The sequence below is a fragment of the Acinonyx jubatus genome, chromosome A3 (assembly GCF_027475565.1).
Source record: "Acinonyx jubatus isolate Ajub_Pintada_27869175 chromosome A3, VMU_Ajub_asm_v1.0, whole genome shotgun sequence".
In the NCBI taxonomy this organism is placed as follows: domain Eukaryota; kingdom Metazoa; phylum Chordata; class Mammalia; order Carnivora; family Felidae; genus Acinonyx; species Acinonyx jubatus.
The window spans coordinates 11,857,333-11,885,202 of NC_069388.1; the positions used below are offsets into that span (position 1 = coordinate 11,857,333).

General features: G+C 50.7%; 2 protein-coding genes across 7 annotated transcripts in view; both read right to left on the minus strand.

Moving 5' to 3' along the window:
* Positions 1-1,938: 1,938 nt before the first annotated feature.
* On the minus strand, positions 1,939-5,430 carry LOC106986031 (interferon lambda-1-like). The gene has a single exon (XM_027046710.2). The coding sequence runs from the start codon at positions 4,458-4,460 to the stop codon at positions 3,888-3,890; it is 573 nt and encodes a 190-aa protein (XP_026902511.1). The 5' UTR covers positions 4,461-5,430; the 3' UTR covers positions 1,939-3,887.
* Positions 5,431-12,399: 6,969 nt separating this feature from the next.
* SLC9A8 (solute carrier family 9 member A8) overlaps positions 12,400-27,870 on the minus strand; it is a 68,143-nt gene continuing 52,672 nt past the window's right edge. For all 6 annotated transcript variants that reach the window (XM_015084217.3, XM_027046705.2, XM_015084214.3 and 3 more), the window contains 6 exons: positions 26,185-26,301; positions 23,891-23,973; positions 21,216-21,327; positions 18,031-18,251; positions 16,914-17,060; positions 12,400-15,966 (listed from right to left, as the gene is read on the minus strand). In XM_015084217.3, coding sequence (XP_014939703.1) covers positions 15,859-15,966; positions 16,914-17,060; positions 18,031-18,251; positions 21,216-21,327; positions 23,891-23,973; positions 26,185-26,301 — 788 coding nt within the window. In that variant the 3' untranslated portion in view covers positions 12,400-15,858. The remainder of the gene's footprint in view (positions 15,967-16,913; positions 17,061-18,030; positions 18,252-21,215; positions 21,328-23,890; positions 23,974-26,184; positions 26,302-27,870) is intronic.

Here is a 27,870-nt window from a genome sequence, read left to right on the forward strand (position 1 = left end):
TGCGGGCCGGGAGTTCTGTGCACCTGCGGACTGTGATACCCTAGTGACCCTTCAGGAACCTCACCCTGCGGACCTACAGCCTGGTCTTTGCCATTTGCCGCGTGTGAACCTGCACTCCGAACTTCTTGAGTCTCGTTTGAGAAGGAACGTCATTTGGGATCTCCCCGCCCCTCCATCTCAGCCGCCTTCGCCTGTTTCCAGGACTCCTCTGCCACGTCAGTGATCTTTTTGCACTAAAAGTGGGCCCGAGTCAGCGTGTGCCCATCAGACGGACGTCTCCTGAGATGCTCAGCTGAGCCTAAGCGCTTCCAAACCTGAAGGCCCCTTAAACGCCTCCTGTGAATGACCCCTGGATGTTGCTTTTGGGGTGCAGAGCAGGAGTGGGGCAAGAGTTTGAAACTAAAAACCGCTTCCTTGTGAACTAACATATTTTAGCCATACGTGTTTGTGATGTACAGAATATAGGAATTTACGTGCAGTGGGTTTTCTGGTAGAAAGGAGGTGTTCGGCTCTCGAACACATTTAGCTCTGGCTGAATCCTGAGGCCACTGTGAATTTGCTGATGTTCTTCCAATGCAGTGGAGTGATTTTAAGGTTTTCCAAATCTTCTGTGGCTCTTTTTTATATATCTAGTAGAGCACATGTAGATACTCAATGTGTATATACAGCTGAGTTTCAACACCTTTATTACTAAGACCAGCCCATTCTGGGGTCATCATCTTTGATGTTCTTCCTTCCCACGTTTCAGAAGTGTCGATGCCTGTTTTACTCCTGAGAGCTCTAGTTTCTAGTTTTCCGTTCCCAGATCGCTCCAGCACTACAGGAACTTTTAAGCAACTGTGAGGCCAGGTAGCTTCTACTGGTGGGCAGGAGCAGGAGTGCCCACCTCGTCCTGGGAGAGAAAGTCCGGCACACATGTCATCATGGAGATACCGTGTTTATAGACTGGAATAGGAGATCTCTGACCGTGTCCTTGGCGTGTACCTTACTGTATGAGGTTGCTGTGATTGAGATGGGTAAATACATGCTAATTTAAAAAGACAGATGTTTTGCGATTGATTTCTATCAAGAGTTGAAATGTTGAGAGATGACTCAAAAAAATAATAAAGTGTCTTCCATTATTAAACAAAGTGTTTGGAGTTTTATGTCCCTCCCTCCCTGCTGCTTTTGAAGTTTGGGCTGCTTGGATGGTTTGTTTGTTTTGCTCAAGCTGTATCCTCTGATGACAGGACTTTCATTTTCTCTCCCACAAAACTGATAACTTGATGAGAGCCCCGCTTTCGAGTGCTTACTCTGTGAGCCAGGTACTTTGCATGCTGACTCTTCACATGCGTGATTCCACAGAATAGTCTCCGTCATCCTGTAAACTAGGTAGTGTTACGATCCCCACCTGTAAGGTGGGGAAACAGGTGTGCCAAGTTCAGCCATGTTTCTTAGGAGTGGGACTACATACTCCAGGAGAAATGATTGTTGGTGGTGACTGACAGGCATTAAATAACATTGAAGGACATTATGAAAAAAATTAATTACGTTTTTCTTTCAATCCATTTAAATGCCTTAAGGAGAAAGTCCATTTAATGCTAGCTTGTCTTTACCAAAGAGGAAGCAGGTGTTAGGCTCGGAGCCTTAGGCAGAGTCTTAGCTAGGTGTTCCGTTACCTTCTGTCTGGAGCAGGCCGTACTGCTTTTCCATCTACAGCAATGACAAGAGATCACTTTAAAAATCAACTTAAGTGTTTTTCAAAAGGAGGGTTTGCAAGACACATGGCAAAGATCTTGAGGGTGGTAGAAGAGCAGCTGTGATTTGGGACATCCTGGCTTCTTAAATTTTTTTTTTTAATGTTTGTTTATTTTTGAGGGGGGGAGGGGCAGAGAGAGAGGGAGACACAGAATCCGAAGCAGGTTCCAGGCTCCGAGCTGTCAGCACAGAGCCCGACGTGGGGCTCGAACCCATGAACCGTGAGATCATGACCTGAGATGAAGTTGGACACTTAGCTGACTGAGCCACCCAGGAGCCCTGGGACATCCTGGCTTTTGGTAGCAGCAGGGTCTCTGCATGACGGTGACCACTGCCGGGTCGGCCCCTACAAGGCCCCTCAGCGGTCAGAGAATAGCAGGTTTCTCCATTTCGTGCGCCGGTGAACAAATAATCCAGGCCTTGGGCCAGACCGAGGCCCAAGAGCTGGGTTGGGTTTTAGCTGCAGCCCAGGAAATGGCACCGCCAGGAAGAGCGGCTTCCTAGAGATGCGCACCTAGCCTGGGAGAGCGGAGGAAGCCAGACACTTGCTGCTGCGCCCGGAGCAGAGTGGTGGCTTCAGAGCAGATTGCTTAATCTGTGTATGTAAACGACAAGCATGTTTAACATCGTGCCCGCCAGCTGCCCAGTAGCCCTGCTGCCCGCTTCGAGCACCGATCTGTGGCACCCCGCCCGCCCGATTACCAGTCTCAGAGAGAGAGAGAAGAGCTGTGGCAGACGCTTTGAGTTGAACCCCTGTCTCCTCCCACCCTTTCTCCCTTGGTAATAGAAGCCCCGATTTTTAGGCACATGGCCATCCAGGGTAAAGACTGCCTTCCCCAGCCGCTCCTGCAGCCAGGCGTGGTCATGTGGCCGTGTCTGGGCAGTGGGACGGAGAAGTGGTTCGTGTGGCTTCTCAGACATGTCTTTGAAGGATCTTTTCTTCTTCCCACCTGAGCCTCCTTCCTGGTTGGAATGGAGCGGCCCAGTGAGACTCTGAGGCAGAAGCCAAGTGATGAGGGAGGGGCGGTTGGGAGCGGCTGGGTCCCTGATGCTTAAGAAGCCGCCATCATAGCCAGCCTGCCCTGCCTACCTCCAGAGTTTTTATGTAAGAGAGGAATGAGCCATTATCTTGCTTAAACGCCACCCCCCTCCCCCGGCCCATATTCTCATTTAAGAAACCATCTTATTTACAAAAGAGGTACAAATGAACCCAGCTTCCATGATTTAACAGCTACCAACTTGTGGCCAACCTGGTTTCCTTTTTACCTGTCCATCCACTTCCCTCCTAAATTCCTTTGAAGGAAATTCCAGACATCTGCTTCAGTGGAATATTTCAGTATGTGTCTCTAAAAGACAAGGGACTTTTAAAACACCATACCATTATCACATCTAAATTTTTATAATTCTTTAATAGCGATAGATAGGCAGTCAATGTTCTGATGTCCAGTTGTATAAATTCATATTAAAAAAATTGTTTTTTAACGTTTATTCATCTTTGAGAGACAGAGAGAGATGGAGCATGAGCGGGGAAGGGGCAGAGAGAGGGAGACCCAGAATCCAAAGCAGGCTCCAGGCTCCGAGCTGTCAGCACAGAGCCTGACGCGGGGCTCGAACTCACGAACTGCAAGATCATGACCTGAGCCGAAGTTGGACGCTTGACCGACTGAGCCACCCAGGTGCCCCTAAATTCATATTTTAAAAACAGTTTGTATCAGGGCTCAAATAAGGTCTCCATATTGCATTTCGTGGATAGACCTTTAAATCACCGTTACCCTCAAAGCTGTTCCTGTAGAGTATAGGGACCCTATCTTTCTCTTTTTTTTCCTTGAAATGTTTTTGTCAAGCTGGATTTTTAGTCCTTTAGAGTTCACTAGAGTCTGCACTTTGCCGATTGCAGCTCCCACTGTTGTTTAACATGTTCCTCTGTTCTCTCCATCTCCAGAGTAGTTGGCTCTTTTTTTTTTCTCTCTTCCTTACTGTTTATTTGCTGCACATTGCACAAAAGTAAAAAAATAAACATTTCTTATGGCTATGGAGCGGGGCTGCAGGTCCATAAATAAGGGATTGAAAGGAAATAACTTAAGGAAGGATGAGGCCTGGTGCATACGGAAGGTCTGGGTCCCGGACGGGCTGGGGTCGGGTCCAGGTTTTCAGACACACAGGTCTCCACCGGTGACACACTTCAGGTCCCGCGTGAGGAGGCGGAAGAGGTTGAACGTGACGGAGGCCTCGAGGCATCCCTGGGACTCCTCTGGGGCCCTCTGGAGCCGGTGCAGCCAGTGGTGCAGGCGGCCACGGGGTCTGGGTCCTGCCGTGGGCTGAGCCCGGACACAGGCCTGGAGCTCGGAGTGGATGTGGCGCAGCACACGAAGGGGCTGGTCCAGGACGACACCCAGGGATGAGTCGGTCATGTTCCCCAGGACCTTCAGCGTCAAGTCTAGTTCAGCCTCCAAGGCCGCAGGGCGCTCCCAGGCCTGCAGTCGAATCAGGTCCCTGGTCCTGGGGAAGAGGCGAGAGCCACAGCTCCAGTTCTTCAGCGGGAGTGACTCTTCTAAGGCGTCCCTGGCCTTCTTGAAGGCTTCTAGCTCCCTCGGCGACAGAGATGGGAACTTGCCCACGTGGCAGCCCCTCCTGGTTGCGGGGGGCCTGGAAGTGGGGACAGGGCCCGCGCTGGTCAAGCCCAGCACCGCGGTCACCAGCACCACAACCCAAGCTGGAGCCATGGCCCGATCTCGACTGCTTCCCTGGCCGCATGGCTCCGCTTTTAGCCAGGCTCGCTGGGCAATCCCAGCTGATGTATGTAAAGTGAAAAGGCAAGTGGAAATTGGAATCTCCACTGGGCCTGAAAAGGCCTAAGTAGGCGGAGCTAGTCGCTGAAGCAGGTGAGCACGTGGGTGTGGGTGAGGCTGCCTGAGCCGCAGAGAAAGGGCATCCGACGAGTCCCTTCCCTGGACTTGTGCCAAGAAGGAAAGAGAAACTGAAATTCCCTCATAGGAGAACGCCTTGTTTCTGAGAAGTCCAGTGTCTGGACAACCGCGTTTAGGACTCTCTGGGGCAGCCTTCAGCTGACTGTGGGGAGCCCCTTACCGAGGCCGAGGCAGGTGCCGGGGCGAGGAGTGTGGGCGAGGGTGCCTGAGCGGCAGAAGTGGCTTCCCTTTGAAGGCAGTCTTCGTTTGCTGTGGTCCCATTTGTGTACTTTTGCTTCTGTTACCCGTGCTTTTGGTGTCACATCCAGGAAATCATTGCCAGATTCACTGTCACGAAACTTTTCGCTGTGTTTTCTTCTAGGAGTTTTATAGTTTTAGATCTCACATTTAGGCCTTTAATCCGTTTTGAGTTAAGTTTTATATGTGGCGTAAGGTAAGGTCTAACTTCAGTCTTTTGCGTTTGGATCTCCAGTTTCCCCACCACCATTTGTTGAGACTGTCCTTGCCCTATTGTATATTCTTGGTACCCTTGTTGAAGTTCATTTGATCATATATGCGAGGGTTTATTGGGCTCTATTCTGTTCCATTGGTCTTTAAGTCTATCTTTATGCCAGTACTACAGTTTTTTTTTTTTTCAGTGTTTATTTATTTTTGAGAGACAGAGACAGAGTGTGAACGGTGGAGGGGCAGAGAGAGAAGGAGACACAGAATCTGAAGCAGGCTCCAGGCTCCGAGCTGGCAGCACAGAGCCCAACGCGGGGCTTGAACGCACTGCAAGATCATGACCTGAGCCGAAGTCAGACACTTAACCGAACTGAGCCCCCCCAGGCGCCCCCCAGTACTACAGTATTTTGATTACTGTAGCTTTGTATATAATATGTTTTGAAATCAGGAAGACTGTTTCAACTATTCAGGGTACCCCCTTGAGATCCAGTATAATTTTTTTTTTTTGCCTTTTTAAACTGTGGGAAAAAAAGCAAAAGAAGAACAGTATTTCATGACGTGGAAATTACATGAAGTTCAAGTTTCAATGTCCATAAATAAAGCTTTGTTGGAACCTAGCCATGCTCATATCTGTGGCTGCTTTCAGGTTACAGCAGCAGAGTTGAACAGTTGTGTGGCCCTCAAAGCTGGAAATATTTGTTATCAGTCCCTTTATAGAAAATGTTCCCTGACCTATGGTCTGAAAGTCCAAGGCCAGTGGTCCCAGACCCAGCTGCTACTCTGGGAGAATCACGGACGATCTGGTTGGTGCATGATGGCCCCACTCTCTACTTTCTTCTCCAGCTCACAATACAGATAAATAATATTTCATTTTCTTCCAACATCTTCATATCAGCTCTGTGGTCATACTGTGACAAGCCTGTGACAAGTTGTGAAAAGCAATTTCTCAGGGAAGAGGAGGAGTTCCCCTCCCCCCACCAGCTTTTTCTTTTTAAATTTTATTATTTTTTAAAATTTACATCCAAGTTAGTTAGCATATAGTGCAACAATGATTTCAGGAGTAGATTCCTTAGTGCCCCTCACCCATTTAGCCCATCCCCTCTCCCATAACCCCTCCAGTAACCCTCTGTTTGTTCTCCATATTTAAGAGTCTCATGTTTTGTTCCCCTCCGTTTTTATATTATTTTTGCTTCCCTTCCCTTATGTTCATCTGTTCTGTGTCTTAAAGTCCTCGTATGAGTGAAGTCATAGGATATTTGTCTTTCTCTGACTAATTTCACTTAGCATAATACCCTCTAGTTCCATCCATGTAGTTGCAAAAGATTTCATTTTTTTTTTTACTGCTGAGTAATACTCCACTGTATATGTGTGTGTGTGTGTGTGTGTGTGTGTGTGTGTGTGTGTGTGTATACACACTACATCTTCTTTATCCATTCATCCATCGATGGCCATTTGGGCTCTTTCCATAATTTGGTTATTGCTGAAAGTTCTGCTATAAACATTGGGGTGCATGTTTCCTTTGAAAACAGCACACCTGTATCCCTTGGATAAATGCCTAGTAGTGCAATTGCTGGGTCATAGGGTAGTTCTATTTTTAGTTTTTTGAGAACCTCCACACTGTTTTCCAGAGTGGCTGCACCAGCTTGCATTCCCAAGATCCAGTATAAATTTTAGGACCATTTTTTTCTAGCTCTGCAAAAATGCCATTGGGATTTTGACAGGGATTGCATGGAACCAGTAGGTTGCTTTGGGTAGTATGGACACTGTTACAATATGAAGTCTTCCAACCCATGAACACAAAATATCTTTCCATTTATTTGTGTCTTCTTTAATTCCTTCCAGTAACGTTTTATAGTTTTCAGGGTACAAATCTTTCACTTCCTTGCTTGAGTTTATTCCTAATGATTGTATTCTTTTTGATGCTGTGAATGGGATTGTTTTTATAATTTCATTTTCAGATTTCTCATTGTGTATGTATAGAAGGCAACTGATTTTTTTTTTTTTATGTGCTAGTTTTGTATCCTGCAACTTGGTTGAATTCATTTATTCTAACAGGTTTCATGTGTGTGTGTGGGGTGTGTGTGTGTGTGTGTGTGTGTGTGTGTGTGTGAAATCTTTAGGGTTTTCTACATAGAAGATCTTGTTATCTGAGAATAGATGCAATTTTATTTGTTTCTTTCCAATTGGGATGCCTTTTATTTCTTTTTCTTACCTAATTGCTCTGGCTGACTTCCAGCACTGTGTTGAACTCAAGTGGCAAGAGTAGGCATCCTTGTCTTGTTCCTGATATTAGAGGAAAAGCTTTCTGTCTTTTACCATTGGGTATGATGTTCACTGGGACACGTAGGTTTTCTTTTTTTTTTTTAATTAAAACAATTTTTTAATGTTTATATTTGAGAGAGAGAGAGTGCGAGCAGGGGAGGGGCAGAGAGAAAGGGAGACACAGAACCTGAAGCAGGCTCCAGACTCTGAGCAGTCAGCACAGAGCCCGAAGCAGGGCTCGAACTCACAAACTGTGAGATCATGACCTGAGCTAAAGTCGGATGCTGAACTGACTGAACCACCCAGGCGACCCAGACACATAGGTTTTCATATGTAGCCTTTATTATATTGAGGCAATTTCTTACTATTCCTACTTTGTTGAGTATTTTTATCATGAAAGTGTTTTGAATTTTGTTAAATGCTTTTTCTCTGCATCGACTGAGGTGACTTTTTTTGTCTTCCATTCTATTAATGTGGCATATCTCATGGTAGTTGACTTTTGAGGCTTGCTCAGATTTGGTGTGAGTTTTGGGGATGTTGTATTCTTTCATCAGGAGGCACATGATGTTGAATTCTTTCCCTTTGGGAGAGTAACAGCCATTAGGACTGTTTAGTCCTCAGACCAGTCATTTCATTGGAAGTTGCAAAATGAAGATATTCCCATGCTAGTATCCCTTCTTTGTTTGGCAACTGGGATACTTCTATAAAAAGAAACTTCCTTGTGGTGGTGTGAATCTACATGTGTGATAAAATTGTATAGAACTAAATACACACACTCTCACACTAGTGCATGTAAAACTGGTACAGTGTGAACAAGATGTGTGGCTTGCTCCAATGTTAGTTTTCTCATTGTGATACTGTTCTGTAGTTGTGCAAGATGTCACCACTGAGGAAACTGGGTGCAGGGTACTGGGACCTTTTAGTATTATTGTTTCACAACTTCCTGTAAATTTATGATTATTTTTTTAAAAAGAAAATGAAACTTCTTTCAGCCAGTATTTGACTACCAGTAGTCTAGTTTAAGCGAGATCAACGCTTAATTATTTGCCTTTATTACCATTTTTTTTTAACATTTATTTATTCTTGAGACAGAGAGAGAGAGAGAGAGAGCATGAACAGGGGAGGGTCAGAGGAAGAGGGAGACACAGAATCTAAAACAGGCTCCAGGCTCTGAGCTGTCAGCACAGAGCCCGACGCGGGGCTCAAACCCACAGACCGTGAGATCGTGACCTGAGCCGAAGTCAGACGCTCAACCGACTGAGCCACCCAGGCGCCCCAATTATTACCATTTTTTTAGTAAGCTTAAGGCCCAGCGTGGAGCTTGAAGTGATGACCCTGAGATCAAAAGTCAAGTCATGGGCCAGCCAAGTGCCCCTCTTTGCCTTATTTTTACTTAATGAGCTGATGCCTTAGAATCCCCCAACAGCGACTGATTTTTTTAAAGTATGAACTCACTGATTTCAGTATGTTTTAAATATTTCAGTCCTATACATTATTGTTATTGGTGCTCAGATGCCTGCGTTTGGCCAGTAGGGACCTCTTCCAGTCCTTCCTGAATCCTTTTGACTTGACCCTGAAACCTTTGATTGCTTCCACTCTCTGGTAGGACAGGGTGCTCCCAGTTCATCTTGCACATTTCCTCCCCAGGTCCTGGGATCACGTTTCTCCAGAGAGGGGTCCTGTCACTGTGAAGTGACATTTGGAGACCACGGTCTGAGAGCTAGGGATGCTCACTGCCACTGGGCTAGTCATTGCTTCTTGGTCTTTTTTATGAGCAGAGTTTACGTTCTTTCCAGAACAAAATATGTCATAAGATCACACTTCTACTTTAAATTAAAATTCAGGACTATAGGATTTTTACTTAACCTCATCAGTCTGTTTTCCCCATGCTAAGAATCCTGGTTCTCAGGGACTCCAGGAAAGCCATCGCGGATTTTAATTTCGCCACCTATGACGAGACCTAATGTTGACTGAGAGGAGGGAGTCATGGTGTGGGGTGGCCCCTTGGAGCGAGTCTCAGTTACACACCCCTCCCCTCTACTGAGTGGGGCATGACAGAGGCTCTGGTTTGCAACTTCACAGGTAGGGTTCACTCCTGGCTGCCCATGGTTCCGTTAGTAAATGAGACATCAGAGATAGGTGAAGCCGGAGTGGGGGGAATGTGGTTCAAATGCAGTCCTGTACCTTCCCTTCCCTGCCCCAGATGAGCCCCTGCTCCCAGTGTCAACCTTCCCAGCCTTTACACTTTCACCACACTTGTCCACATCCTTAAGCACCTCATGTCACATCGTTTCGCGTGGTTTTATACGTGCTCGTCATACCGTGCTCGCCAGCAGCTTGCTGTCCCCTCCTCCCACTGTTCTGAGATTTGTCTGTGCTGATACGTTCATGCTAGTTTCACTTGTTCATCCATCCTTTTTCACCGCTGCACAGAATACCTTGCGTGACTGCCACAGCTTATCCTGGAGAGAAACATTTAGCTTGTTTCTAATCGTGTGCTATTGCAAGTATTCTTACAGGTGTCTCCCGGGGCAAGAGTGTGTAAGAATTTCTCTAGGGCCGGCTTTTCTGTAAATGGCTGAGAAGTGAATATTTTCAGCTTTGGGAGCCAAGAGGCCAAAAAAAAAAAAAAAAAAAAAAAGTTAATGTCAGTACTTATGTAACGAGACAGAAAAAATTTCCATAATTTTTTAAAAACTGAATTTTATGTCCATCGTGGGGCCTGAACTCATGGTCCTGAGATCCAGAGTCGCATGCTCTACCTACCGACTGAGCCAGCCAGGTGCCCCTCCATGAATTTTTTTAATACTGACTTATTCTTGAAAGAACGAGAGCCAGAGTGTGAGTGGGAGAGAGGCAGAGAGAGAGGGAGGCACAGAATCTGAAGCAGGCTCCAGGCTCCGAGCTGTCAGCATAGAGCCCGACGCGGGGCTCAAACCCACGAACCGCGAGATCATGGCCTGAGCTGATGTCGGCCGCTTAACCGACTGAGCCACCCAGGCACCCCCATGAAAAAAAATTTTTTAATGCTTATTTATTTTTGAGCGAGAGAGAGAGAGAGACAGAGTGCAAGCGGGGAGAAGGGGCAGAGAGAGAGGGAGACACAGAATCCAAAGGAGGCTCCAGGCTCTGAGCTGTCAGCACGGAGCCTGACACGGGGCTCGAACCCACGAACAGCGAGGTCATGACCTGAGCCGAAGGTGGATGCTCAACCGACTGAGCCTCCCAGGCATCCCCCAGCCCATGAATTTTTAACTAAAAAATGCAAAGCTTTATTGTATGGGTATTGAAATTTGAATTTCCTATCATTTTCATGTAATGAAATACTCTTGTGAATTTTTTTTCAACTACTTGAAGATGTTCAAAACCATTCTTGACTCTCTGGTGAAGTGCCTGGGATCAGGACAGGCCATCCCGCCTGCTTTCACTACTACATGGTTTGTGTCTGCGCCTGTTGCCATAAGCAGCTTTGGAGGCCTTTTGGAAGGGTGGGGGGGGTAAAAACAAATGGAAGCTCCAGGCTTCCCACAGGTTAACGCCACCACCTTCCACAGAGCCTCCTCCAGCTGTGTGTGTGGATCGAGACCCTGGAGGACGGACCCGCGTGTTCCTGGTTTCACCGCCCGGCAGAGGCCCGCGGGGGCTGATCTGCTGTCCCAGGCGCCAGGAGACCGGCAGCCCAGGGAGCCCTGGGGAGGATGGGTCCCTAGCCCCCGCGGGGAGAAGCAGGCAGCCGTGGGCCGGCGGGAGGCTAGGCCTCCGGGGTCCTTGCTAAGGGCCGGAGGCAGGAATCAGGCCCGGGTCTGCGACACGTCTGCTGCTGGCCCCCGAGTTTGGTAGGTGGTGACACAGCTGAGTCCCATGTATTTGCGAAGCCACCTGAACACGAACACAGAAACTGGCTCTGATTCAGCAGCGTTCGTTTTTATTTCTAAATAAGTATCCAGTGACATTACTGTTTGCCATCCGCTTCTGAATTCTTTAAAGAGTCCAGTGAGGTGAAGCAGGGGCTCTGGCAGAGCAGCTACAGGCGCCCCCATCTCTGACCTTCCCCACCCCACCCCCCCCCCCCCCCAATCTCGACAGGAGCAGCAAATCCTTTCTCAGGAACCAGGACCTGACAGATACCTCTTACGACTTACGTGGCATGGGGTAGGACGAAGGATAAGCCTGACCTTTACCAAGGTCTCAAAACAAATAAAAAAGCAGCACTGTAAACATTCCTTCGTTTTTACAGAGAAAGTTACTCAAAAGAATTCAAACTTCTGATTAACCTTGAGAACAACTCGAGCTTGGCACAGGCTGTGCTGGAGAAAACATTAAAGCCTCGGGTGAGCCACCAACCTCAAAGCCCCGAAGCGAGTGACAAGCCTTCCCGGGCCTGTAGCGGGAAGGCTCCTCAGAGCAGGGCCGGGGCTTCGAGAAGGGAGCGCCAAGAACGTGCTGACGTGGCTCTTCCACGTGGCTGCCAGGCTCCTGGGAGCACAGGCCCGCGAAGGTGACGGGTGACCTTCCCCTCCTGAGCAACCGTCTGCACGTTCCCCGTCCGGTCACGCGGCCCAGGCTCCTGCAGCTGCTCCTGAGGGCACGTGGTGCTCTCACCCCAAGTCGGGCCCGTCCGTCCGCGCAGAGCCACCTGGGGGACCGACTCGCCGGTGAGAGAGGCCAAGTACGTTTTCTCCCTCCGGGACCACGTGGGCTGGGGCGGGAAAGTGAAAAAATGGGGTGGGCAGTGGGATGGGACGGCCCAGGGGAAACATAAAGTCATCCTTCTTCTGTCACGTGGCCAACAGCAACAGAAGCTCTTGAATGTCTGACTCCATCTGCGTGAGAAATCGCGGGAACCCAAACGGAAGGCAGGGTGGCTACTTGGCTCTGTTTAAGGCTTTCCTCTCACAGGGGTGTTTGCATTTCAGACGTATCGCCTAGGGCTTTGGAGATGGAGTTCCTGGTACAGCAGCTTCTTAATGATTCTGGCTGCTGTTTCGGGAACGGTTCAGATTTGGTTTCCTACACGTCAACCAGCAGGAGAAACAGGGGTACGTGTTCTGGAGGGAATAGGGGTGGATCAGGGTGCCTTTTTTCTCTCTCTCTCTCTCTTTTTTGCATTTAAAGTCCTAATTAATGGCAGATCATTGATGCTGATTCCTCCTTGCACTTGAATCAGGGACCAGTTCTAAGGCCTGCACCTTTGACATCCGTAACTCGGACAAGGAGAAGCTGGCCGCCACCCTGCCCCACGCTCAGTCTCCCCACCAAAGCAGAAGTGGGATCCCGGCTGTGGCCACCCCGCTGAGGACTCTGCCAAATGTGCAGGCCCCTGTGGGAATGTGGAACCGAGACCCCCCGAGGCCAGAGGCCAAGTCTGTAGCTCTGACATAGGTTCCGAGGGGAGGAGGAGCCCCACTCACGAATCTCTCCACATTCCATGGCACACAAAGGAATCTGCAGGCAAACCAGGACCCCAGGCTGACTTAGGGTCCTCTGGGGTCACCGACATTATGGGCCAGGCCCTGCCCCTTGGCCTTATATCAGCCAAGGCCTGGCCAGCATTTCCACTGTGAAGAGAGGTAGCTGGCCTGGGTGTGGGAGGTTTGTGCTTCTGGTTCAGCTGCTGGGCTGAGTGAGCACCACACTGTGGAACTGTGCCACCTACCTCCTGCCTGGCCCTGGCTTAGCCTAGCCCAAAACGTGATCTCTGGGGGACCTAGGGCAAGCCGCCTCCTTTCCCTGTAACACCCATACCACAAGCTTTGGGGTACGGTTGTTCCCAGGAGTCCTACAACGACAGGCCATGTGACTTATTTCAAGAGTTCAAAATTGCTAGGCCTGCTGTGGAGGGGGGGGCGCTTTTGGGGGGGGGGTGCTTGCTGCCACATGGCTCCCCAAGGCAAGCATGTCTTCTAGTTCACTGGCTAACTAGCTGACTGGCCAGCTTCCCCAGAGGCCCTCACTGACTTTACAGCCTTCACCTCACCCTAAAGTGTGACCTTGTCTATGTGCTGTGGCTTCCCTGTCCCACGGCTTAGACCCAGAACGAAGTAAATTTGTGGGAAATTGGAGTTATGCTGGATATTTTTTTTAATCGACTAGGCATTTATTGCCCCCCAATAGAATTATTAGGTATGCTAAAGGTAGCCAACAGCACATTTCTGATTCTCAGGCAAAGACACTTTTAAAAATCCACCAGGAAAACCCATCTCCATGAGCTTTGCATGTGGCAAAGGCAAAGGGACTGACCTGAGGTACATAGGGCACACCTGTCCTCCTGGGAATGCTCTCCAGCCTGCCAAACCTCCCTTAGCCAGCGGGGGGCAGAAGACCCATCACAGGAGACCCAAGCTGGTGCTGGTAACTGCCAGGAAAGGTGCCCCCTGCCCACTGAGCCAGGCCCTGGGGACTTTCCACCCTGGGGACCCTTCTCTACTTCAGTGTCGTTTTCAGGTCTCAGCTAAAAGTGGGAGGCCAGATGGGACCTAGTGACAAGGGGCAGTCTGAATCGAGGAGATCCTGTTTTCACTGCTATTATCTATGAACTCACAGCCCCCTCCCCACTAAATTTTCTGGTAAACTATTGAGTTTGCAATGCAAGTTGCACTTCTGAGATCACACCATGAATTTCAAGGAAGAAAGATTACTTATGGGTTTGGGAATGAGAGAACACTCTAGTCGGAGATCCCTGCCCACCTCCCTCCAGGGGTGGACAAGGTCCCCTCCCTCTTTGACCTCTTCTTTTACTTTTCCCCTAAAAGCAAGTAGGACATGATGGAGGCCAGAATTACGATGGCATGACTCCTCCAGTGAAGGTATGAGGTGGAGTAAAATGCTCCTGTTTGGCTTAAATTAAGGGGTTAAAGTAGGAGGTTACAAAAAGAGAAATGGCCATGTTTTAACCCTATCAAGTACAGATTTACTTTTCATGCACAAAAAGGAAACCATATGCTTCCAGCCTGACAGGCCTCACTCTTTCGGGAAAGGGGAAGGGGTCTGGGCAGGGGCCTGGCCTGGTGGGCTGGGCAGCAGAGACCTGGAGAGTTCAGTCCTTGCTAACATCCAGAGCCCTGCCGCCTGAGGCAGAAGAGATGGAAACATACGAGCTGCCAGCCCAGGGTCCGTGCTGGCCCACGGTGTCCCCACAGAGAACCAAGGACCGCACATGATGAAGTAAACCATGCCAGAGGGTGCCGAGTCCCAAGGCAGGGACCCTGAGCCACATAGGGGATCTGCCACTGGCCCACAGATGGGTGAAGGCTAGCAGGTGTGAGGCGCAGATGTGTAAGTCAGTGACCACTTCATCTGGACGTGATGGGCAGCTCCCCCTGCTAGACGGCCCAGGGGCCGGGACCACGGGGACAGGGCAGGGTGTGTGCACGTGGGCGAGTCCTGGGTGGGGGTAGCAGGGAGGAGCACAGGGGGCTGCCGCTCTGGCCCCTGCTCCAGTTCTTGGGTGAGCTGGGACCCAAGATGGAAAAGAACTGGGAGAGGGAAGGAAGGTGGTAGCAGGTAAACGGTGGGCAGACTGCGTGGAGCCCAGGAAATGGGGCCTATGGACAATAAGGTCCACCGAGTGAGGGAGGTAACTGCTAGGCTCTCACTACTTCGTAAAAGTGCATGAATTTCAACTCAATTAGGAGACAGCAGATGCCGGCCTGCATAAGCTAGCCTCTCCCTCCAGAGGGCGCTCTGACCCCACAGACTAGGCTTCCTCACCCCAAAACCCAAGCTTCCAATGGGGCTTTAGAGAAGGGCCCATGTGCCCCTGCTCCATACCGGCGTGAACATTCACCGTATTCCCAGAGAAGGGCAGCTACCGCCTGCCACACAGGGAGACAGCCCGCGAGGGGCCAATCAGAGGTAACGAAGTTTGTCACTCGGTTTTTCTTTCTCAAGGAGTGCAAGCAACATCACAGAGGGGAGTGTGACATTTTCCAGATTTCGGAGCCCAGCACTTAGGTCAGAATTGCTGCTGCTGAGGCCGGAGGCACCTCGATGACCAAGGGGAAACGGCTGGCTCCTCGCCCCGCTAGAACAGACACCCATCCCGGCCTCAGCAGGTGCTCCCGGGACGAAGGCCGTGGCTGGGAACGGCGGAAGCTGCGAGCCGGCGCTCCCTGGCCGCCCCGGTCACGGCCGGGCTCCGCAGCGCCATTTCTCTCCTCACGCGCCGCAGCTCGGCAGAGGACTACTCGCCCTGGGTGCAGAAGAGAAGGAGAATTTACCTGGACACGTGGTCCCTCTGATCTGCGAGCTGAGAAGCAACATGGCGAGCAGAGGTCCGGCTCAGTGAGGCCTGGGGGGATGACTGTTTCCGAAGCAGACAGCTGGCTCCAAGGGCCGGGGACGCCGGGTTTAAGAGGACCGTGGCCTTTGCTTCACCCCGCCTCCATCTGCCCTGAGGAGGCCGCCTGATGCAAGCAGCACCGGGGGCCTTCGCGGAGTGTCTGTCCCGGGAGCCGTGGGGGGGGGCCTGACCGGGCGCCCTGCTCCATCACAGCAGCTCCTGCTCGTCGTCTTCAGAGCCAGAGGGGCCCTGGCGCACCTCCTCGTACCACTTGTTGGTGAGGGTTTTCATCTGGATACGTCCGTGGTGGAGGTCCTGGGGCAGAAGACACAGCCAAGCCCTCATCAGTGGGTCTGGGTCAGGTCAGGGTTAGGGCTGAGGAAGGCGGGGGGGGGGGGGGGGGGGGGGGGAGGGGCTGCTTTATACCTCAGGGAGGCAGGGTACATGGCCACGGGCAATTTCAAAGTCTTAACCGACTAACTGAAGCTGGGATTTTTCTCTGTAGGGGTAAGATTAACAGGGGGTGTCACTCAGAAGCCGGAGTAGGCGGCAGGATGGCGTGATGTTAAAAAACATGGCTTCTGGAATCAGACACACTTGGGCTCTGCTTCCACCTCTGCCACGTATTAGCTGTGTGACCCCGGGTGGTTAGTTCACCTCTCTAGGCCTCAGTCTCCCCAGTGTCTAGTCAAAGAGCAGCTGCAGCCATGACACAAGATGTCGGGAGGATGAAACGCAGCTACAATGATTAACATCTGGCACAACACCCGGCTCGGCAAGAGCTCCCACGCTGACGGCGATCATGACCGCCGGCGAGGCAAAATGGCTCAGCAACAAGGTGGGGCCGGATGGCAGTTTCGGCAAAGCAGGCCCAGGCTGGTCCCCAGGAGACTGTGTCACTGTCACCCAGAGGACAGTTGTGCCCAGGGGGATGGAACAAGAGCCCTAAACCAATGCCTGAGGCCCCGCATGTTTGAAATTTTCAGCTCAGACACAGTAGCCGATCAATGTCCTGAGTCTATCATCCAGGAAAACCAAACTGTTGACGAGTCTATTATTAAACTAGCGCTAAAAATGGCAGTGAAGGAAAAACAGCAGATGCTGAGTTCCACAGCGCATCCAGCTGCCGGCCTGGGGAGAGGGCCGAGTAGGGGGGAGCTGGCCCGGCCGGCTCCCCGCTGCCCACCGGCTCCTGGCCATGGCAGGTCCTGAGGGAGGAAGGGGAGGGACCCTCAGCTGGGGGGCGCGGGCCAGTGTCCCACCTCCTGAGTTAGCCGCCGCGTGAAAAAGGGGTTCAGGTACTTGGCGTCCAGCCACACGAAGCCTTTGAGGTCCTGCCGCCTGATGTAGTGGGCTTCATACTCCTCCTCTGTGAGCTCTGACAAGTGCTCCGACTCGATGGTGTTGCCCTGCGGGGGGAGGGGAGGGAGTCTGGGGGTCATCAGCGGGCGTCTTCCTGGGGGGGCCCCACACCACCCGGCCCATCCAGCGGCCCTTCACTTCCGGCCACCAGCGTCCCCAGCCCTAACTGTGCTTTCGCATCAGTGCGGGGTGTCTGTGGCCAGCAAAGCGCCTCCTGGGAGCCCACGGGGAGGCGGGAAGGTTTGTGAAAACACGATGGATACCCAGGGATGAACCAGAATTATGAATAAACCAGAATTTATGTGTGGGCTGGGGTTTGGTCTGTAAGCTTTCCAGGGTGATTCTAATGTGCAGGCAGGACTGGGAACTGCCACCTAGGTTATTTCATTCCCAGAAAACAGAACAAGGGAGGCTCTTTTGTCATTTCTGCCCATAGCTGCACCAGCTGTGGTTCTGCCCTGGGCCGGCGTCTCCTGGTCAGCGTGGGGGGCGGGGAACGGTCCTGGTGGGAACTGGAGGGCAATGAGAACAAGTAGCGTGGCAGGGCCGGTCTGGAGGGGGAGGCGGTGTCAGGTCACTGGATCTAGGTCAGCACCGCTCCAGGCCCCAGGCCCAGGACAGGCCCACCCTCCGCAGGGATGACCAAAGGCCACCAGAGTATGAATGTAGCATCTGCTGCTCTGCTGGAGGAGTGGCTCTGAAGCCACAGCCACGTGGCCTGCGCTGGCGGGCCTGGGCGGTGGTGCGGGTGCAGGAGGGGGGAGGGGCGGGGAGGGCATGTGGATGCTGTGAGGCGGTCGGTGGTTCTCAAACTCCGGCCGCATCAGCATCACCGGGAGGGCTTGGGAATCCACAAAACGCTGGGCCCCCCAGGCTCCCCCTCGGAATTCCGGTTCTGCGTGCGTGCATGCGTGCGTGCGTAGGTCCTCAGGTCCTCAAATCGTGTCTCGTTTCCCTCTTTCCCAGCTGCGGTGGAGACCAAGCCCCTGCCCCCGACCCGGCCCACGCGGCACTCACCATCTTCTCTGTCTTGCTGAGGTTGACGTCCTTCTTGTTCCTGCGGCGCGCCTTGGCGTCCTCGATGTCCATGAGGCGGATGAGGGGCATGGTGCTGCCGCCCAGCAGCAGGATGGTGAAGAGCACGATGATGATGGTGGTGGTGCCGATGAGCTGCCGCTTCTCCATGGGCTCCAGGTCCAGGTGCAGGCTCAGCGCGTAGGGGATGGCCCCCCGCAGGCCTGGGGGCAGGGAAGGGGGTCAGAGGAGACGCACAGGGAGGAGAGAGCTGCGTCACCGACCGGGCGCCCTGGCAATCCGGGGACGGCCCCGTTTCAGGCCGGCCGCACATTCTAACGCACCCCACTGCCGAGTGCGAGGTCTTCCCGTGAGGCTCAGGGGTGTGAGGAGAGCAGGCTGCAGAGAAGTGGGACCTGAGCTCATGCCACTCCCACTTCACAAGGTGGCCAAGCAGCTCACAGGAGGTGACCTGTCCGGGCCACGAAGCCCCAGATGTGCATGCGTGAGAATTATCCAGCCTAGGGCTCACACTCCCCGTGTGTGTGCCAGGCCCTGTGCTAAGGGCCCTGCGCACACAATCTCGCTGGGCCTTCACAGGAGAGCCGGTAAAGCTGATCCTCCATTTCTTCACGACAGATAGATAGATAGATAGATATGGAACTGAGACTGAGAAAGACACGTCCTCCCGGGGCCACACAAAGAAGGCAGTTTGGCCAGCAGCCCCTGGTTTCTGAAGATGCTGCCCTTGCACAGCTCCTGACAGGCTCGGGGCTGCTCTGCTGCTGGCCAGAGGCTGCTGGGAACTGCTTCATGAACTCTTCCCTTCTTCCTTCCTGGTGTGGTCCCCCGCAAGGCTGCTAGCTGGGCTGAAGGGCTACACTGAGCTGGAAAACAGCACTTCCTGGGAAAATTCCTGGCTTGCCTGGTGCCAGAGAGGGGAGGTCCCAGGGAGGGGAGACCTCAGACAAGGACCTGTGAGATGGTGAGCGCCAGAAGAAGGGGGAGTGGGGGGGGGGGGGCCACACAGTGAAGGATCTGGTCCGGACACGGAGGCTGGAGCATCACAGCATGATGGGGGTGTGACCACAGGAGCAGTGTAGACCCAAGATGGGGACACAGCAGGGGGATGGCATTAAGAGAGACATGGAGAGTGGAAGCAACAGGCCACAGGGGCGAGCGGGAGGTGGGGTGGCCGAGGAAGGGAAGGGCACGGACGATGGTGGGGCGTCCTAGGAGTGGTCTAGGCACAGGGTCTGGAGTCTAGCTCCTGGATTTACCCCCTAATGCCCTGCTTTCCCCCAGGCCTCTCAGGTTAAAGCGAGAGACTCAACTCAACCTCTCAACCTGTCACACGGGACTAAAAACAGGGCCTGCCAGGTGGGTGGCCTGAGGATAAAATGTCTTGGAACAGGACAGGTGTAGACACAGCAAACACTGAGTTAGCCACACGTTTGTTGTAATACACATTAGTGTTTTCCATGGAAAGGGGATGCTGGAAAAGAAGCAGGCTGGGCAGAAAGGTAAGTTCAGTCCTAGACAATGAGATCGCAGTGTCTCCATAGCACTGAAGGAGGATTTAGACACAGGAGTCAGGATCTAAGAGCAAACAGCTCTGGGAGTATGGGAACTGCCGCAGGATGAGTGAGCTTGTGGGAACACAAGAGCAGCAGCAGGTCTGCGGCTGAGTCCTGAGGAAGCCAATACTGAGGGGTCTATAAAGGAGGAGAGGGAAACTGTGCAGACCCCAAAGGGAAAAGAGGGCAACCAGGAGCATGGCCCGGAGGCCCAGGGAAGAGGGTCTCCGGGCAGAAAGCAGGTCGGTGGGAAGAAGGAGCTCAAAGCCATGGAGCTGGGCTGGACCAGGGCTACCCAGTGCCCACCAGGTCTGGCTGCAGAAGGTCGCTGGTGACCTGGGCAAGGCCAAGTTCAGCCCCGTGAACAGGGGGTGACAGAGTGAAGAAAACAGGTGAGGACAGCCCGCTTAAAGAGGTCTGGCTGCGATGGGAGACGGGAAGCAGCTGGAGGGGGTGTGTGGGAGGGATCTGGGTTGAAGTTGCTGGGTTTTTGGAGGCAAAGAGAAGAATCTTCAAGAGTTTCAATGATGATGCTTCAGTAGAGACAGAGGTTGAGGATCCAGCAAAGAGAGGGTGAAAATCTGCGGGGAAGGGGCTCAGAAAATCGCTGGGGTCAACAGCCCTCACTGTTTAAAGCAGCACGCCCCGTGCCACAGAGGTCTCTTGGCCTGCGCCCCTCTCCCACAAAGCTCACATAACATGTAAAATACCTGATACAACATCTCTTAGATGTTCTTTGAAATCAACTAACTACTTTACAAAAACTTTTTTCTCACTGGCAAGAAAGATTGAGAAAAAAGTTTCTCTTGCTCTGCATACATACATACCTTGCACAGACACACATAAATATTTTAAACAAGGCCTTTTGAAAGAGGAGAGAAATCTGTGAGGAATTATAGATAATGCTGTTGAGTAGAGAACGGCTTATAAGGCATGTTGCTATACCCCGACCCAAGTGGAATATTTAAATTATATTATTTAAATAAGAAAGTACAAAGAGCTGGACATATTGCTCAAAAACAAATTTAAAGATGCCTAAGGAGCCAGTTCATTAGGTACCAAATAGGAAATCATTCCCATCCTTTAAAAGGTGGAGGAATTTGCACAGAAACTAAAATGTTCCAATCGACTCTCAGAACTCAGTGACTAAATTAAAAAAATATCCAAACCCAGCCTGTACTGGCAAAAAAGTTTAAACAGACCTTTTTTATTTTGAGCCCTTCGTTACTTGCAGGCAGGTGAGAGCTGTGCCTCGCATCTCACCCGGGCGGCCCTGTCTGTCCAGAGGAGCAGGGACAGAGAGACAGGAAATACTGGCTCTGCCTCCTGTCATCCCCCGACTCCAGTCAAGGCCTTTGCCCTCGAGCCTGAGCCTCCTCACGTGTGGAGGAGATGTGCACTCTACCCATTTACTCATGGCACCGAGGCTGTGAGGGGTCCTGTCTGCAAGGGACTCGCCCGGGGCCTGGGTTACAGTAGGTGCTTGTTAAGCGGGAGCTCGTATGGTTTTTGCCTTCTGAGGCCTGCTCATCGTCAAAGGGCTCTCTCTACACGACGTGTGCCTTTATACGACGTATTTTCCTTCCACTGTTCATTCAGCGTTGGACTTACCACTAAACCACATGATGAACATCATCTTCGGTGTGATTTTATGATCACGGAAGAAATTCAGGAGGTAGGAAAGAGGGAAAATGTTCACCGCTCTGGCAAACAGTACAAGTACCTGTGAATAACAACCAACTAAGTCTCAGAAACCTCTGGTCTTCCAAGTTCAAGCTTGTTGAAGCTAACGCAGATCTTGTGACACACCCATAATAAACACAGCCTTCCCCTTGGCCATGAGAGACACGAATGACCGTGCTAGGCAGAGACCCAGCTGGGGCGTGCTGCTCTAGACGCTAGTGTCTAGGAGTCTGGGAAAGGATAGCACTTTGTACGTTATGTTTCCGTCGCCAGAAAGAGACGACTAACAAGGCATCAAAGCCGGCTTTAGTTATGAGAGCAGAACAAAACTGAATGGCAAGAGGCCATGCCAAGCTATCCAGAGATTAATTTAGGGGCAATCTCACTCCTCCCAAGGTGCTCCGCCATGGGACGGGCCTGCGCTAATCATTCCCAATGGGCTAGCTCTGGAGGGACAGACAAGGTGCTCCTCACCCTCCCGTGGGTGCCCCACTCCTCAGGGAAAGGAGGGATCACTGAGAAGGGCCCACGTAATGCTTCTCGTAAATGCTGCTCTCCAAGCAAAAGGAATGTGTAGGTATGTTCTAGAAGGAGGTCACACACACCCTGTCTGGTCAGTTGCTTGCCATGGCTTTTGGCTCCTAACCATCTCCAAAGTCAGTCTTAACAAAATACAGCTTTAGATAAGGTTTAAATCTTGTCTAAGTGGATACCTAGCACTACTGTTAATTTGCTCTCTTTGTTTTCATGTTGGTTCTCACTAAACTAACTTAAAATAACATACATACGATACACACGTGTACATTCGGTAGACTCTAAGTTTATTCTTTTAACAAGCACAAACTGAGCCTGCTTTGGACTGTGTGCCTCGGATGGCCGAGTTAATAACAATGGCTCCCAATCATGTAACATTTCTATGTCAGACACTGTGCTGAGCATTTTCTATGCATTCTATCTTGTTCAGTTCAGATCCCTGCAATACGCTTAGAAGCAGGTATTACTGTCTCCAGGAGTAAGCGGAGAGAGAGAAGTTAAGTAACAGGTCCAAGCTGACCCAGGCAGGACGTTGTGGAGCCATGTCCCAAACCTGGTCAGCCCCGACAGCCCGTGCCCTTGACCACTGAGTAAGCGGAAGGTGACCCGTCTGAATAGCACGGGGAAGCCTCCGGCAACGGTGGGGGAGCCCCAGCTCCCCCTCTGGAGCACCTTCCCTTTTTCCCTTTGCTCGCAGCCCACGGCCAAGAGAGCCATCTCGTTTCACCCAATGAAATCTGATCTTTCATTCCCGCACTTGGGTTTCGGGTTTGACCACATGTGGCCCCTTTTACCCAGGGACCACACTGAAGGCTGCTAGACTTTCTGTAAATGGCTCTTGCTGCTGTTCTCTTTGTCCTGAAACCTGAGTTCGGAGGACAGATAACAGTGACAAAAGCAAAGGGCTCTTGCTGCAAGGAGAAACACTTTTCCTCAGGGTTCTTTAGCTTCTCTGTGCCTCAGTTTCCCCCCATGCCAAACAGGTAGGCCTCACTGGTTTGCACACGGTAGGTGAAAGTGCCAAAAAAAGCCTGCCTCTCAACAGCCGGGTTTTGTTAAGTGGCATTGGTAATAAAAGCTAACCGAAGATGAATTATGATAATTCAGCAACAACAAGGTGTGTTCTCACATGTCTTAAATTAACAGTGGATCTAAAAGGACAACAAAGATGAAATTAGGGATTACAGTATGAATCAGCAGGCGGGCCTATGGGAGGTGAGCTCACACCAAGGGAAGGCGGGCCTGGGAGCGCCAGGCTAAATGCCCACATGTTAGAAGCCATTCATGTCACTTCCATCAGACGCCCGAGGGAGCTGGACCTTTGTTTTAAATGCTAAACATTTATTCTCCCCCACTCCATTCTCCAAAAGATTTTACTCTACTGTGAACTTTTCTTTTCCCTTTTTAAAGGTATATTTTAATTTGTCTCCTCCTGCCGCCTCGAATCCACTGATAAGTTTCCCAAACCTTCTGAATGGTAAGAATCACCTGGGACGACTGTTCTGGGTGAACCTCCGGGGAGGTAAGGGCCTGGTAATCTTTACTTCATACAAGTGTCCAAGGTCACGTTCCAAAATGGACACATTGGAAGAAAATTACAGTAATAAGTAAATATATGCGTTATAAATTATCCAGAAAAAGCAGAAAAGAAAATCATCCCCAATTCTATAACCACTGTGAACACTGAGCTATATCTTTTAACATGGTTTTTGTTTCTATGCATGATGTTTTTACATGGTTATGGTCAATTATGTGTTCCAATTCTGAGATCTGCTTTTACCACCAGAGAAAACAGATAAACTTTTACTTTTTAGACAAGACCATAAATTCAAGGCCGTTTGAAATTTAAAAAGAAGTAAAAATTCATTCCCAGGGATATTCATTCACTTAATTCCATCCCTTTTCCTGTTATTGTATGTTTGTGATTTTTTAACAAAAGAAACTTTAAACAGAAGAGTGTCTATGTAGCTGTTGACCTTGAACAGTTAACAGTTACATAAATGAATCCAGAACATGTGGTTATTGATCTACAAATAAGTAATTAAATAAAAAACAAGGAAAATACTTACTATGCACCAGATGACAAAGGAAATTTCAAACTTGTGAGGGAAACTAAAAATGGACAGGCCAAGAAATGCAAACACACATGTTTCTGAAACAAACCAAAGAATGGATTATTCAGCCCCAACTATTTTCTTCTAACACAGTACTAAATTGTTAAGCAAGCAAACATTTCACGGCGAGTGAGAGCCCACTGTAACACTCTGCTTATTTTCTGGAAAATCCTGCAGCCGAGATCCTGGTGGAACGTGTGCCTGGCGTCTTCCGTTCTTCCCTCTCACACACACAACCCGTGCTTGTTCAGAATCTCCCCAGGCAGTGGGTCCACTGTCAAACGCATGCAAATCAATACTCTCCCACCTGGGAAGATGATGAACACACGAACCTGTCTATTTGTCGAACACTGTGATTAGCAAGGATCACGACTACAGCAGAGCGGCAAAAATTCAGAGGAAATGGCCGCAGACACCACATAACTAATGTGGAAAGGGCCCTCTGCTGACTTCCTTGCTGGGGCGGACTAAGCTAAATGCTCGACTTCATGTAGTTAATGCCGCCACAGGGTTGGGAAGATGGCTTACGCCCGCAGGGTCTGCAGCAAGGAGGGTATTTCCAACTCTTGGCTTCACCCCACAAGTCAGAAAGAGTCTGACACCTACTGTCTGTGCAAGCAGGCACTTGTATATCCCAAGAAAAAGCATCGTATGAATTTCCAGCACTAGTCTCCCTGCTCAACTTGTGATGTCCCCCAGAATAGTCTAATAATCAGGGAGACGAAGACTGCATCTTAAAATAGCTGAACATCCTACAACAGAGGCTGTTTTAAAACATTTCAGCCATGTTTTTCCTCCAAACGTGTCTCTTTTTAAAGCAAGTGCACAAGCTGCTCCCACCCTTCTCCCTGAATTTTCTTCTTATCTAATAAACATTTTTGTGATTTTTCCAAATAAGCTCATTTAGAACCTACTCAGATCTATGTTACGCTTTTCCCTGGCAGCACACATTCCATTATGTCGGTATGTCATGGCTCATTTCACAAAGCCTCCACCAATAGATACTTAAGCTGTTTCTGTTTCTGCTGTTACCAGTTATGACAAATGTCCAGGCTAAATTCCTGATGGGAGCATTGCTGGGTCAAAGAGCACACGGCTCTGAAACCTAGCCTGATGCTGTAATGATTCTCCACAGAAGATGGCATCAGTGCCCACGCATGTCAGTGGGGCCTGTGTTCCATATGCCCACGGTGGAAGTGGGTATTAGCAAACTAAAGATATGCCAGTCCGGTGGGTACAAAATATAGATGGGTGTTTTGCTTTATATTAATTGAATTGTGAGAGTCAGGCTCAGCGTCCCTGGCTAGGACTTTGTGAGTCGGACGTTGTGGAAAAAAGACCCACCCCGGACCAGGAAGAGACAGACCTGGATTCCAGAATCAATTCTTAACCGCGGGCAGGTCATCTGACCTCTGGGCATGTGAACCCCCTGGGCTGCAGAAGGAAGCCTCTGCACGGCCTGGCCCTGCCTCCCAGCACATGACGGTGTGGCGCCTGTGCTCGGAAATGAGACGAACCCCGCCGCAGTGCCAGGCAGATGCTGGCGATAATGCCAGGGCCCTGCCACCCGGGAAGCCGGAGGGGAGGGACCGTGTGAGCGTGTGTCCTTTGCTGCCAGCTCTTAACTAGGGAGGAGGCAGGGAGGTACAGAGTGTGGGGGAGCAAGAGCTCACATTGGAACTGTTTGACAGAAACAGTCCTCACAGCAGGCCCCGCCCGACAGTGAGAGCATCAGTGTACGAGCTCCCGGATCGTGTCCTTCAAGGCGCTCTAGCAGAAAAGGGGCCTGTGGACAGGTTGGGGAAATGCCCTAACTATACTCCCCACCCCCCTCCTCAGTAACTCAAGATGCGCCTGCAGCTCACAAGCTGAAACTGTATTTTCCCCAGGATTTTCCAGACTCTTGTCGGACTGGGAAGTCTTTTCCCACCTAACCCTCACCAATGCCAGTGCCAAGGAACACATTTTTGGGACTGTCACTTTAAAACATTACAAACATATGCGTCTCATTATTTTTAGTCTTAAAATTGTAGGCCATCAAATGTTCCAGAAAGTTCTCAGGAGTTAGGTTTACATTATGGAATCTGAAAGCCAGGGTAACAAACAAAAGATAAGGGAGGGCAGTATGTGGCTCTGAGGAATTCTGTCGTCTCTCCTGAGAGGGAGAATCTGAGGCCTCCCGCAGCAGGGTGTGGCAGAGCAGTGAGCTGTGGGCAGGCCTGCACAGAACCACACAGAGCAGAACTCACCGCACAGGAAGGCCACGGTCCGTAGGGTTTGCTGCATGAGGATCTGGGTGACCGGGGACAGGTTATGGTGCGTGTAGTGGGACATCACGATGCCCGAGAACAGGATGGCCATGATGCCTAGCGAGGGAGCAAGAGGCAAAGCAGACATGAGGAGAGCAGAAAAGCACCTGCTACGTGATACGCAAATAATATCACACTTTTCTACAAGTCAGTGGACCCTCTGGGATTACATGTTTTCAGAAAAAAAAAAAAAAAGGCGAAAAATAGAATAGCTGGGGCCTCCCAGAGGTTGTAGAGAAATGCTAAAGGTCCCCCTCTCTGGCAGCTTCCTTCCCGAGCCTGGGTGACCTTAGGCCAAGCTTCTTCCCCTCTCCAAGCCCCAGTCTTCTCATCTGGACAGTGAGATTAACACCACCCACTCATGGAGCTGTCAGAGGGGAATGGGGACAAGCCACGTACAGTGCCCATCACAGGACCAGGGCTGAACAGGCGTGAGCTGTCTGCATCACCATGGAGAGAAGGGGTGCAGGTGAACCACTCTTGGGGAAGAAAGGGAGCATGAGAATGGATGTGGAGAATGGGTGGATTTTTATTTAATTTTTAATTTTCCCATAATCACCAGGAGTCACTCCTAAAATATAAACAGAGAAGAATGACAATAAAAGGCTATGTGTCTTTTTTTTTTTTTTTAATTTTTTTTTCTTCAACGTTTATTTATTTTTGGGACAGAGAGAGACCGAGCATGAACGGGGGAGGGGCAGAGAGAGAGGGAGACACAGAATCGGAAACAGGCTCCAGGCTCCGAGCCATCAGCCCAGAGCCCGACGCGGGGCTCGAACTCATGGACCGCGAGATCGTGACCTGGCTGAAGTCGGACGCTTAACCGACTGCGCCACCCAGGCGCCCCAATGTGCCTTTTCTTAAAAAAAAAAAAATTTTTTTTTGAACATTTATTCATTTTTGACAGAGACAGAGTGTGAGTGGGAGAGGGGCAGAGAGCGAGAGAGAGACACAGAATCCGAAGCAGGCTCCAGGCTCCAAGCTGTCAGTCCAGAGCCCGACACGGGCTCGAACACATGAACCGTGCGATCATGATCTGAGCTGAAGTTGGACGCTCAGCCAACTGAGCCACCCAGGCGCCCCTGTGTCCTTTGTCTAAAGCTCCACAAGAGAGTCCACCCCTTCTACTGGTCACTCAGGACTGATCTCTGCATCTGCCCACTGCCCCTAACTACTCCCAAAGCTCTGTGCTTGGGTTACCTCTCAGTGCTGCCCTCTGCCTCAGCAGCAGAAAGGGGGTCTCGTCTTCATGTAAGGAAGCTGAGACTTTTACAAAGGCATTAAATAAGGTGCCCAAATATATGAATTACAAGTCAAAACTTATATGCAAAATTTTAACTCACCCCTGCCACTCTGCAGACAGACAGGGATTACTGGCTGACTCTCCATTTGGAAAAGGGTGATCACAGAACTGCATCGGAGACATTTCAAGGGCTCAGCCTGTGGTCTAAACAATACCCTCCAATACAGGCAGGCCCCCTCTGTGTGCGGCACACCAGGCACTGCTGGCCTGAGGGAGAGCCGAGGCAGAGCCAGGTTATCTCCCAGTCCTCTTGGGAAACAGCAAATTCCTTTGCTCTTTCATTCTTTCCTACAGAGGAGGCTGGGCAGGAAAATTCCAGCAAT

What these genes read in the sequence shown, in the direction of transcription:
- LOC106986031 (XM_027046710.2), bottom strand. Translation starts at nt 4,460, where the DNA reads ATGGCTCCAGCTTGGGTTGTGGTGCTGGTGACCGCGGTGCTGGGCTTG.